The sequence below is a fragment of the Accipiter gentilis genome, chromosome 25 (assembly GCF_929443795.1).
Source record: "Accipiter gentilis chromosome 25, bAccGen1.1, whole genome shotgun sequence".
In the NCBI taxonomy this organism is placed as follows: Eukaryota; Metazoa; Chordata; class Aves; order Accipitriformes; family Accipitridae; genus Astur; species Astur gentilis.
Window position 1 is genome coordinate 15,007,609 of NC_064904.1, and position 12,754 is coordinate 15,020,362.

A 12,754-nucleotide genomic window follows, 5' to 3' on the forward strand; every position below is an offset into this window, starting at 1 on the left:
CAGAAAGTGCTGAAGCACTGAACTTGCTGCTCCCCCTCCCGAGGTGCCGGCCTCGCCGCGGACCCCATCAGCACCAAACCGTGTGCCTGGAAATAGCAGCCCGGAGCCTTGGGAGCAGAAAGTATGAACCAGCAGCTCGCAGGGAAAACCAAACCAACCGCGTGGGATGGGCAAGAGCTGTGCCGCTCCACGCGCAGCGGGGTTTGACCCCGGTCTGTCTGCAGAGCCCCAAACGTTGTCCTCTGGTGGTACAGAGCATTTGATAGGTAATTTAACTGTTGGGCAGCAGGACGGCTTTTCTTGGCCACTGGAGATTTGTGATCTTTCACAAATACTTTATAGCAGCCTCTGGGCAGCCAGGACTCTGCGGTGGAAATGACTGGCTGGCAACCGAAAGGAAACCTTATAAAAAGAGCACAGGAGGAGCAGGCCTCCAAAGAATTCAGGTCTGCTCCCAACTTCAGGATCTCTTTCTGCTCACCGTATGGCTGCCTAAGAAAGCTGGACACAACAGAGCCCCACTGCGAGTTTATCCTTTCATGGATAAAATCTCTCCATAGCTGCCCACTCAATCACAAGGCAAGAAAACAACAGGTACATTCAACTTTAATGAAATAATCATCAGTTATATGTACAGCTATAACAGAGGGAAAACCAGCTACAGAAAGGATGCAAACACAACCCTGGACGTGGAGCAACAGTCGCAGGGGCCGGGCTGGACCAAAGCATTTCTACCATTTTTCTCCTCTTTTGAAGAAGTGTTTTGCCTAAAAGGCAATACTGAAATACAGGAAAACCTCCCGAAACTGCCTAGCAGGCTGACAGAGGAGGACAGCCTGGCCCCACGGGGTCATTTTGTGTTTCTTTACCAGAGCCCCGACATCCTCCTCTGCAGCTGACACCAGCGGGGCCCCGCACAGATGCCGCGGCCCTTCGCTCGGCGCTGACCTGCCACGGCGCCCGGTGGAATCCCATAAGCAACCTCCAGCATCAGTATGGCTCTTCTCGGGGTGCTGCAGCAGCGGCAGCTCCCGAGGTACATACAAAAGTCCTTAAAAAGTCCCTCTCCAAACAATGGCAAAATACCTGGAAGGACCAGTATGAAGTACAAAGCCATTAAAATTGTACACGCTGAATTACTGATACCTGATAACTTATTAATTAAACTCACTGAAAAAGAAGACGCTTTTTTTTTTTTTAACATCCTCTGATTTTTCTTAAGTTTTACTTGCACAGAAACAAGCTGTGGCACTCACTGCTCACAGTCCTCCCGTAACAACGGAGATGCTTTATCAAAGTTTAAAACGTGGTTGCGCACCAGGTACTAGGAAAGTTTACAGCCCTTGTATTTTAACAGGAATCCAAATTCTATGCTGGGAAGGGAAATCTCAGCGCGCTGCCTATGGTCAGTAAGCAATTGCCAAGCAAGGCTGCTATTTCTGTATCGGCTGAGAAATACGCAGGAGAATTTTCTCAGAAGAACAGGCTGACTTGCCTGCAGCTGTAAGTAAATCCCAGCCACGCAGATGCAATCCCAAATTATTAAAAGGCCCCTTTCTCTTGGAGAGTTGGTAGTTAGAGGCGATGCTCGCACACACATGCTACGCTGGCGCAACCCCCCTCGGAGCAGGGCAGTTCGTGGGTTTTGACGGCGATTGGCCTGTCCAGGCATTTTACGGCCACGTCCCCAGGCCCTCACGTCTAGATTTTTTTCCCTGAGGACTTTGGTAAGATCACTCCGGCATTTCCCTGCATGTTTCCGAGCAAGCTACACGGCGTGCCGGAGCCAGCCGGAGCCCGGCAGCAGCGAGCCGGGCGTAATGCACATTTCCCAAGGGAAGCCGGGGCTGCCTGAAGTCAAGGCAGGCTTTGCAGCGAGGGGGGGGCCGTGCGGGACAGGCTGCCGCCAGCACCCAGGGACGCCAGCAGCGCTCAGACCAAATCACAGCAATTCCAGCGCCGGCAGCACATCGCAGCGACCCAAACTATGTCAACACCGAGGCAATAGTTGACTGCTAACACGCATGCAGCTCACTGCTATTTATATCACATGCCATATATCAAAAATATGCTACATCCGAGGACAGCTTCACCACGACATCGTGACTGGGACGGAGGAAGGTGAAGGAAGGAGAGGGGCTGCCCGCAGCAGCCCGCGCCGCCGATGCTGCTGGGAATTTTGCCCGTTGAGCTTAATGGTGCGAGAACGGCCCCCCGGCAAACGAAGCGCTGTCGTTTTCTTGGCATTCGTGCAGCCCGGGGTCAGCGAGGCGAGCGGCTGATGCTGTGCTTTAACGTGTCTGGAAATGCACAGGCTGCTTGTGACAGGGGAAGAGGCCAAATGAAAAACGCCGCTCGCTGCAACCATCCGGCTTCATGCGACGCGACAGCAGGGGTGACCACGGTTTCTGGCATCTGTACGTAGCGAGTACCTGTTTGCAATACTAAATACCGGCCGGAGCCTGTTCGGCATTGCCATCTTCACGTTAACATTGCAGTCGCTTCACCCTCCCTTGTCTCCGCCGAACCCCAAGGCAAACCTCCAGCCGCAGCCGACGTGTCCCGAATCCAGCCCAGCAGTGGGTCGGGCACTCACCGCCCCTCGGGACCTTTCGCTAAACCCACGGTACACACAGATCTACAGCACGAAGAGCCGGGAAACCTGGCACGGGCGACGGCAAAAACGTGGCCTTGACGTACAGATGCCAATAAATGAAAACACGGTCGCTGCAACGCCTTCATTTTTCCGCAGCTGCGGTCGACGGCACCGTCTGAAGCCCCAGCCCCAGGGGACACGCTGTACGTAGCGGGGTCTGCCCCACGTCCCGGGATCCGTTTCACATAAACACACAACTGAACGGGCATGCAGAATTAACTACACCTCGGCCCTGGGAGCCCTTCGAGCTCTCCACACGCCCCCCAGGCCAAATGGAGCCTTAAATCACTCCCTGTACTCTTTTATTTCGGGGGCATCGCTGCCATCACAGAAAACTGTTGTGTTTATTCTGTTCCAGGGCCATTTCGTTGACCAGCTGCTCTATGGACGACTGAATGGCCGCCTTCACGAGGGAAGACGCGGTTTCTATGAGGAGCAATTCGTACTGCTCCCCAGTTCTGTGCCCCTGGTCGCCCGGACCCTTCTCCTCTGCCTGGGGACCGCCGCCAGCCTCGGGGCCCTCTTTTTTACCAAAATCAAAGCTCCCGCTTGATTTTTTACTCCCTCTTTGCTTATTTCGGTGCAAAACCGGGGACGGCTCGTAGGCCTGGTCGGAGTCGGTGTTGTCAGAGTCCTCAGCTTCGGTGACGGTGATGACGATGCCGACGCCAGCGCCCGTGGGTGCTTCTAATGGCACCTGATGGCTGGAGCAGCCCTGCACGCTCGCCCCATCGTCTTTAAACGCCGACTGACTGAAATCCATTACAGTCTCTTCAGCTTTGAGCTCCTCAGGAAGGTTTATGCTCTTTTCTGATTCATCCCCTTCAGGCAGCTCTTGGCAGGTATTAGGGATTTCCTGCAGCTCAGTGGTTTCAGGGGAGCTGTCGGGTTGATCCTTGGAAACGGGCGCTTCGGGAGCAACCTCCCCGCCTTCCGCATGGACTGTGGTTTGGGGTAGGCTCCCCTCCTGCAGTTCTTCCTCGGCTGTTTCATTAACTGTCTCTGAATCGGTTATCTCCGACTGAGCGGTGTGCTCCGCGTGTTCCTCTGCATCAGGTGTGGGCTCTGTCAAGGGCTCACTCTTCCCAACAGAGCTGGGGCTTTCCTTCGCCGTATCCTGGTCCTCCTCCGCAGAGACCGGGGGGCTGAAGGATTCAGACTTGTCCGTCGGGGCCAAATCCTCCGGCTCTTCAATAGCTTTATTCAAAATGCCCATCACTTCGTTTGCTTGAGCACTGTCCTCCGACTCCTCCACCGCTTCGGAGGGGCTGGGTTTTTTCTTGCCTCTGGAGAACCGTACACAGGGCATCTTCACCCCAGAGCTCGCCCGTTTCTTCGGGAAGCCTTGCGCACAGCCATCCTCAGCATCCATCTCCAGCTGCACTTGGGAATCGGAGGGCACCTTCTTCCGCGAGGAGGATTTCTGCCTTCTCCGAGGTCTTGCGAGGTTTTTGATGGCTGCCCAGGCTCCTCTGGAGGATCGCGATTGAGTAGGAACTTTCGCCTCCCCTTGGTCAGCGCTGATGCATTGGCTTTTCTCCTCCGAGGCTCCTTCGCACGCATCCTTCGCGGTCAGCCCCTTATTACAGGACTTCTTCCGCTTCTTAAAACAGAGCATGGAGGGTTTTTCTGCCTGTTCCTCCGAGGGGGAGCACGTTGCCCCTGTGCTGTGAGTCTCTGCCTCTCCTGGGCTCTCCATTTGAATTTCCTTAGCTGCCTTCACCATATTGGCTCCTCTCCTTCGTTTGTGTTATATTACCGATTTTCTGGATTAATGCATCAGACGCAAGAACTGCAGAGATGCTCAAAGTGCATTTTTTCTTCAAATTGTTTTCAAAATAACGTTAGTTGCTTTTTAATGAGCGGATGTGGCAGTGAAGAGAAGTCCTGCTGAAGCTATCGCATCCGCTTTATAACTCCCACTTTGTCTTATTACTCACTTGATCACCTCTCCAAGGAATCCCGGGTAGACACGCAGTTGAACAGGCTTCTTGGTTTACTGGCCAGAGTCACTCTCACCTCCGGAACAACCCACTTCAAGTTGCGCTCGGTCTAACAGCACGACTATTTAATTGCCAGTCTGACATTACTTTTTTTTTTTTTTTTTTCCCCCAAAGGATGACAAATCAAGCCAAGGGTTAACAATTTTTATTCACCCCACGGACCTGGAAAGAACTTGCACTTTCTGAGCTATCTGCAATTCCACAGGGAGCTTGATTGAAGCACCAGTAAAACCAGCAGCAGCCAGTGGCTGTTTTCTGCCCCCCAGTGACAAGGTCGGATGCTGCTTTGTCTCGCCTTTGCTTTCTGCTTCAGTTCACCTCGCAGGTTAGGTGAGGTTTGCTGCGAAGCATGGCCGATGCTTCTTCCATCTTTTACCTGTAACACAACAAACAAATGATAAGACCTGTAGAGCATTTTTTTTAAAAAAAAAAGGTATTAAAAAGTTTTTTTAAAAAAATATTTCATTTTGGGAGGCAGACTGGGGCTGGAAAAGCAGCTCTACCTCTGGGTGCACCATAGCAGTTTTTTCCGCTAATTAGCATCAGTATCCAAAGGCAAAATGAGGCCACCAAGATGTCAACCCAGTGATGTTTTGCTATTTTGTGTGGTAAAAGGGGACTTTTTTTTTTTTTTAACTGCCCATATTATGGCAAATACGTATTACACATGCACATGCATACATTTTCTTCTCCTACGGTTAGCTAAATCTTTTCCCCGCTGCTCCATATGCACTCATAGTTCCAGCTAGGGAAATTACACCCTGAGACAGCAGATATTTTTATCTTTAATGCACCATATGACAATATGCAAAAACACAGAATACAAAAAGGAGCCTTGTGGAATACAAAAGCGAAATCACATGGCAAGGAGGGAGCTTATTTATACTACGTGCATGCCTTCCATGGCAACCTCAATTAACGCCGCGTGTGTTCATCAAATATATGATACTGTAAGATATATGTCACCCTTTAAAAAAAAAAAAGAAAAGAAAAAGCACTGCCTCAAAACACCATCAGAACATTTTTGGGTATAAAGACGCAAAACCGCGTTACCGCAAACAGAGCAACTTCTCCGGGACCGGCCCCGTGACTTCGGGCAATTCTTTACACAGTATTTTGGACTCTGCTTTTAAGTAGCAAGATGATTAAAACCGGGGGCTCTGGCGGGGCGCGCTCCCCCGCGGAGCAGATTTGGTGTTTTGTTTGGGGTTGTTTGGGGTTTTTTTAATTATTATTTTTTGGAATTTTAATATTTTTTTTTTTTTCAGGGGGAAATAAGCTAAGCTGATAAGAGACGCGTGTGGGAGAGAGAAGCCCGCCGCTGCCGGTGCCCCGAGCCCGGCTCCGCCGCAGCCCCCGCCGCCCGGCAAGTTTTGGGGGGGGGGTCGCGGGTGCCGCCAGCACCGCCGCTCCCGAGCCCCCCCAGCCCCGTTCCCCCCGCTCCCGGCCAACCGGGACCCCCCGAAAGCCGAACCCCTCCGAGGGGATGAGGATGGGGGGGGATGCCCCCCCGGGCCGCAGAGGCCGAGCCAGGAACCCCACGCGTGTCGCCTCCCCCCCCCCCCCCCGTGGATTCTCTCCCCCCCCCGAGGCGGTGCCCGCCCCGCGCCCTCACCTGCCGCCCGGCTCCGCGCCCCTCCGCGCCGCTCCGCGCGGCTGCGCTGCTGCCGCCGCCTCCCGCCGCAGCCGCGCCCCCCCCCGGGCCGGCGGGGAGGGAGCTGCCGGCAGCCCCCCGCCCCCCGCCGAGGCGGCCCGACGACGACGCCGCCGCCAGCCCCCCCGCCCGCCCCCCCCCCCCCCCCCACCACCTCCTCCCGCCCCGGCACCGGGGAGGCTCTACGGGAACCTGCCCGCCGCCTCCGGGGAGAGCGGGGGGTGTGTGTGTGTGTGTGTGTCTGGGACCCCGGCCCAGCCCCTGCGTGCGGGGAAGCACCGCTCCGCGCCTCCCACGGGAAAGCGTCTCTCCCTGTTCGCAGGTCAGCACCCCTTTCTTTTTGCGAGGTAGCACCCCGTTTTGCAAGGCAGCCCCCCTCTTTGCAAAGCAGCCCCCCTCTTTCTCTTGCAGAGTCACCTTTCTTCCCCTCGCAGGTCGTGCGCAGCAGCAGATGCGCAAACCCCGAACTGCGCTCAAGGCAAAGGTCTTCTAGGGTATGAGCTGCCCTTTTCAGTTTGGATCCCAACGGCAGCAAGATGCACTGGAAGAGAGGGGACGCGCGCCCCGGAGGAAGGGACCGCTGGCGTTTGGGGATCCGGCGTTTGCCTGGCTACGTGGGAAGGAAGGGGGTCTCGCTCTCGGCGGCTGTTTTGTTTTGTCCCACCTGAAACCTTTGCAGTTTTAAGCAGACGCTGTTCGGGCTGCTGCAGGAGCTACACCTTCAGAGGTGGTGGCAAGGACAGCCAGTTCCTGGATTTGAACTAATCCTTGCCCAAAATGCCAGAGAAAGCGCCTCTTTCCTATTAGACTTTTTTCTCCAAAGCAGCGGAGATCTGACTTAAGAAAAATTGCATCTCCAGCTGTTATGATTGATTGCAGGGCCTCTGGAAAAAGGACTACCACCTGGAGCTCATGAACTACATGAAACCATAGTTTGAGATGCCGGAATGTCCCCATTCATCTCCCCGGGGAGCTGACTGACACCCACAAATGTTGTAAGGATCTCAACTACTTCACAGCATGTTTGCACAGAAGAAACCCGGCGAAGCAGCACACTTTGAACCTGCAAGCGGCTTCCAGCGTAGGCCAGCCTTAGAAAAATACACATGGTCTCCGCCCTCCTTTAGCGTCTTCATGGAAAAAAGGTACAGAATGGGTGTGTTGGGCTGAAACGTCAGCCAGGAGGGCTGAAACGTGGATCAAGCAATGACAAGGAATTGCCTTTTTAAAAGCTCCCCTATGAGCTGTGTTTGCTCGCATTCACTCAGGGTAATAATCTTCATTTGGAAACAGCTTCTCTCCCCCCAGGGTGGGCAGTGGGTTCTAATTACGATCTACTTCTGCGTTAAAGCCAAATAAGGCCCCTCACCGCGAGGAGGTTTTCCCTCGTTGCAGTTGGAGGGAGGGAGGAAAGCGGGCAGCGGTAACGAGGATGGCTGACGTGAGGATGGCGAATGTGCGTGCGCTGCTGTGAATCACATTTGGAAACACCTCGCGTGGAATTCAATTATTCCTGCTGCTCCGGGGGAAGATGGTAGCACCAAAGGCTATGGTGCAAGGGAAGTAAATAACAGAGTCTGCAGCAAGCAGAGGATCTGGTCAGAAGATGGATAAGCTTGAAAGATCCTGGCCCAGCTGCAGGCTCTGGTTTTCTTTCTGGGCCCACACTAAAGTGCTGGTGACGCACAGCAAGCTAGCCAAGCAATACTTTCTCCTTTTTGGTTTTTTTTTTTTTGGTCCCTATCACTAGTCAAAAAAACCCCCCAAACCCCCCAAAAACTGTGTTATTTCTTACATGACATGATGCAGGACTCTCATTACAGCACAGCTGGGGGAACGGATGGCCATAACACCAGTTAAGGGCTCTGGACTCACAAATAGCCCAGAGAACAAATTTGTACATAATTAGTTTTTTCTTTAGGCAACAGGAAGAGAAGACAACCTTCCAATATTTAGTTAGAAGAAATTAAGTGTCCCTTGTGTTCTATTTGCTAGGGCAAGAACTAGCTGGCATAGTTGGTGGCAAAGGCGAGAGTTAAAAAAAACCAATCTATTTATGTATCAGTCCTGCAAGACCTAGAGTAGGGATGCTGGAGAACTCACATTCCAATAGGTTCAAAGTGCAAGCTAGAAAAGCATTCCCCACTAGCCTCTAGAGACGCTTGGGGCTATTTTTTGGCCCTTACCCTTTGTTGCCACCAGTCCCACCGTGGGTAGCAAACCCTTGAACAGTTGCATGCCTGAACTGCTTCTTTGCCTCACTGCAGGAGGTGGACTAGCAACCTCTTGAACCATCTCTCTCAAGCACATCTATGATCTCATGCTAAACTAAAAGGAGGCTAAGCTGAGCATAAATTTACACTTATCCCATCTTTCATAAGCATAAAATGAAGGTGGAACGCAGAGTGCTCGCAGGAAAGCAGTGTAGCAGGGAAGATTAAATGTAGGAACTGACAGCAGACTTGGCAGCATCAGCTCTGGCAACCTGCTTCAAGGGAAGGCTTGGCCGAGGTGCCGCAGGTGCAGAGGCACTGTCAGCCCGGGGTCTGGGGCAGCAGCTGGGGAACACCCCTTCGGACCTCCTGCAAGTGGCCTGTGTGTGCTCTGGCAAACCTGGCTGCCAATAATGCCTCAGCTGAATACCATCGAAAAGAAAATTTTAGGAGGCTGTGAATGCATCTCAAATGCTCTTACGACGGTTTAAGCTGTTCCGTCTGCTTCTGTGACAACCGGGTAATTTTTATATAATTATTCTCCCCTCCTGAATAACTTGAGAGATATAGATGTCTCTCTCTACCCCTCCCCCCCCCCCGCCATATATATACACAGTATCTGTGTACTACAGATGCGCCCTTACATTGGTGCACACCTACACCCCGATTCTCCCAGTTCTCACCAAAATCGGAATGTTTTTAGATTCAGTTCTGATGCAAGCAGATGGGCCTTGCAAGTCTTAGTTCAGATCTTTTGCAGTCAACTGCAAGTATCTCTCACTCATGGAATAATTCACGTAGTTTATTTCCTATAGATGACACACATCATCTAGGAAAGAAAACAAGATTAAACGTGCACACACACAGTGGTGCATTGCAGGCAACTTATTACTGCAATAATCACTCCTACTTGTCAATACAAGGACTGCTGCTGTGTACAGTTAATCACAGAAATAAGGTCTACTTCAGTAATCTCAGTGCATACATTAAAATCCAAAAAGCACTTAAGTATTTACCAGTTTTACTTGTATTAGTTAAAAAATTGGCAGCAACAATACTTCTATGTTACAAAGTGGTTTTTAGCCTGCTGACAAAACCTGCTACAACCGACTTCATCACTACTCACGTTGTCTCTGTTCACCAATTAGCTACCTTAGGAAATGAGGCTCGTCAACGGTGTAACTGTAGTTATTGTTGAGCATAAAATGGTTCAAAAGACACATTTGGTAGAAGCCACAGATATGGGCCAAAGATCCAGTCCCTACAGATCTGATATCCAGAAGTTCAGTTTCCATGAACAGTAGAGTACGGTAGTCACAGCTAGGCTTTCTAAAAGGGAAATTTGACGTGGCTCAGGTGCCTGCAGGAATAATTCACAGCAGAAGCCAGGGTAAGCACTTCTGGAGAGAGACAAGAAGCAAAGGAGTTTCCTCCTTGCTCCCTCTTTTAAATTACATTGATGCAGTTTCAGAGCACAGCAGTTTCTCCCATAGTGCGAGAAGTGGAATTCAGAATTCAGTATGGCAAATAGGAATAAGTAGTGTACAAGACTTTCAAAGATAATATATGCTACAAAACCCCTATGGTTAAGACAATTAAGTCCCAAAACTGTTTAAAACAGCTCCAGCTTTAGGATTTTTAATTATTAAAATCATGTCACTGAATCAAAAGAGGTCACTAAACCCACTGTATTCTGCTTCAGCTACAGTTACGAAGTAGGAGGTTTGTAGAAGAAATATGCTTTAGATGCTTAGTGTCAACTAGCTTAGAACACAGCAGTTTAAAAATTATTACAGATTAAAAGTGGTTGATTCTTTAGCACTCCTTCTTCCAGTCACTTCTTGCACTATATTCTCAGTCATATCTTGTTTTGACTTAAAAAAAACAGGCCATAGTTCCGTTTACATGACTCATCAGGTGTTCTTCTGGGAGCTAAAAAGAAAAATAAATTTAATTACTATTATGTAGTACTGCAGGCAACTTTCAGGCTGAATTATAATCAAATGTCATTTGGAAACATATGGCATAATATGAGATTGGCTTAAGTCCATTATCTCAAGATGAGAAAAAGCCCAAATATTGAAAGCCTTCAAGAAGGCACCTACCTTTGGTTAACAATTCCCTTCAAAAGAGCCCATTTACTTCTCCTGAGACTGGGTCCAAGTCTATATCATAGAAACAGGGTCTTGTAGGAAGTCCTGGCATAGTCGTCATCTGGACAACAAAAGATAAAACGTTAAAGTGGAAGCAGCATAGTTTTGTGCAGAAGATAGAATACTAAATCACTGCTGAAGACTATGATGGCAACAGGCAATGCAGCTCCTTGCACAAGTACACACTAGTTGGATGACAGTCAGGTACCGTTTTGAAGCATACTGTGAGAATCAGGAACTCCTGTCTCAGTAGATGGGTCTGGGGTTTTTGTTTTTCACGATGAGGATTTAGTTTGGCTTCCACCTCTGCCAGTGACTGAGCCCAAGATTTGGCAAAGTACTTAGATATCCAACTGACCAGTTAACAGTTAGAGGAGTGTTCATGGACTTTGCTGTAGTAAGACAATAATTACTTGTGGCAGTTTCCTAGTTATTAAAATGAGGATACATGGTTTAATAGAACTTTGCCAACTCTAAAGTCTCAGCTGATTACAATTCTTTAAGAGTCTAGAACTAGAAGTGTTAAATAACTAGGAATAATTATTGTTAAGTAGAGAGTTCAATTTTTTTTTTTTTTTTTTTTTTTAACTGAGATAAAGCTTAAATAGAGGTGAAGAGGTCAGTTCTCCTGACTGGAATATTTCTGAGGCATTCAAGTCAGAAGGGCTGTGCAGTGGCAGAACTGAAGCTAGCAAAACAGCTGCCAGCACTACACCTGCCTCAGGCCGGTCCTCTCCAGTTGTCCCACTGCTGAGTACCCAGCTTCAGAGCCGCAGAATGCAAGGCCAGCAGGGACTACACTTGGCCTGATTTACTAATGCGGACAACAGGATTTCCCCTTCCCTAACTCAGCATTTAGCCCAGCAGCATGTGTAGGATAACATGGATGCTTTACAAAGGTGGGCAACTCGTGACCATGCTTGGTAGTTTGTGCCAGTGGTCATTCACCCCTTTAATAAAAAATTCAAGGTCTCATTTTCTAGCCGCATCATTCAGCCTCAGCTTTCACAATCAGTGGTGTTATGCCTGTCTCCATTAGACTAAAGATCTCTTTGGCAACGTGGTATTTTCTCCCTGAGCAAGTATTTTGCACACTAATCAAATTACCTCCCAATCTTCCTTTTGATAATAAGCTAAGTAGCAAGGAGGCAAAGCTGTATTGGTTAGGTGTTTTCTGCAGTTCTCAAAACTGTTTGGGAAGCTTTTGGAGTCCCACCCCATTTTCCTAAGCCGTTTGCAAGTGCTAACACCAGTCCCATATGTAACATATCACTGCAGATCTTGCATGGCTTACGCAGAGGTAAAAATCACTTCCAAGTCTACTCTTTGTAGTGAATTCTGGGACTGCACTAGCTTTTTGTCAGAGCTGCTGCTTTCCCAGACAGACAACAGGGGGGCTATGGAGAATACAGGGGCTAGAGAGAAGACCGTCATTCCTTGTCTTTGTGTTTAGTTGTATGAATATTTTGCTCTCAACAGCTAAGGTATCAAGAGATCCAAAGTGCCTGGAGGGGTTTTCCTGTTCTCACCATAGTCACTGCCAGTCTCTGGTCAAGCAGAGCAAGAAACTTCCTATTTATTTCTCTATCACTGAAGAATCATAGAGCTTTGCAGATCTCCACCTACAGATTCAGAGGGCCACAGCAGGAGCTGAGACAGTGACATTCAATAGAGTAGGAGGTGCCATATTGCTGAAGATGGGTCTGACTTCACTGTTTCTTGCACTTTCTGTTTTGAAAGGAATGGTCAATTTTCCTCCTTTCCTATCCATAGGGCAGCCCACAGTGCCTACTCAGCTATCTATTAGTTAAAGGCAGCATGCTTAAACTCTGAATTTCTATGCAGTACAGGATAATTTCCAACCAGACTACTTATTTTCTGTACAAATGTCCACAATGCTTAATGCCCTCAGTTATTTTCAGAGCTGAAGAAATGAATTTTTCCTCCATTACCCTCCACCCCTTCAATACCACCTGTGCTGAAAAAGAACACAGGGCAATTCCCACCATTTATGTGAAAAAATTAGACCACATGGATATCATCACTCCCCTTGCAAGATTTCAAATAAAACCAAT

At 49.5% G+C, this 12,754-nt stretch overlaps 2 protein-coding genes across 3 annotated transcripts in view; both read right to left on the minus strand.

Moving 5' to 3' along the window:
- Nucleotides 1-548: 548 nt before the first annotated feature.
- Nucleotides 549-6,325, minus strand: AKAP5 (A-kinase anchoring protein 5). Its single transcript, XM_049828845.1, has 2 exons — nucleotides 6,275-6,325; nucleotides 549-5,035 (listed from the first exon to the last, which is right to left on the minus strand). The coding sequence occupies exon 2, from the start codon at nucleotides 4,380-4,382 to the stop codon at nucleotides 2,982-2,984; it is 1,401 nt and encodes a 466-aa protein (XP_049684802.1). The 5' UTR covers nucleotides 4,383-5,035; nucleotides 6,275-6,325; the 3' UTR covers nucleotides 549-2,981.
- A 2,987-nt stretch (nucleotides 6,326-9,312) lies between these two features.
- MTHFD1 (methylenetetrahydrofolate dehydrogenase, cyclohydrolase and formyltetrahydrofolate synthetase 1) overlaps nucleotides 9,313-12,754 on the minus strand; it is a 127,468-nt gene continuing 124,026 nt past the window's right edge. For both annotated transcript variants that reach the window (XM_049828828.1, XM_049828827.1), the window contains 2 exons: nucleotides 10,632-10,740; nucleotides 9,313-10,458 (listed from right to left, as the gene is read on the minus strand). In XM_049828828.1, coding sequence (XP_049684785.1) covers nucleotides 10,651-10,740 — 90 coding nt within the window. In that variant the 3' untranslated portion in view covers nucleotides 9,313-10,458; nucleotides 10,632-10,650. The remainder of the gene's footprint in view (nucleotides 10,459-10,631; nucleotides 10,741-12,754) is intronic.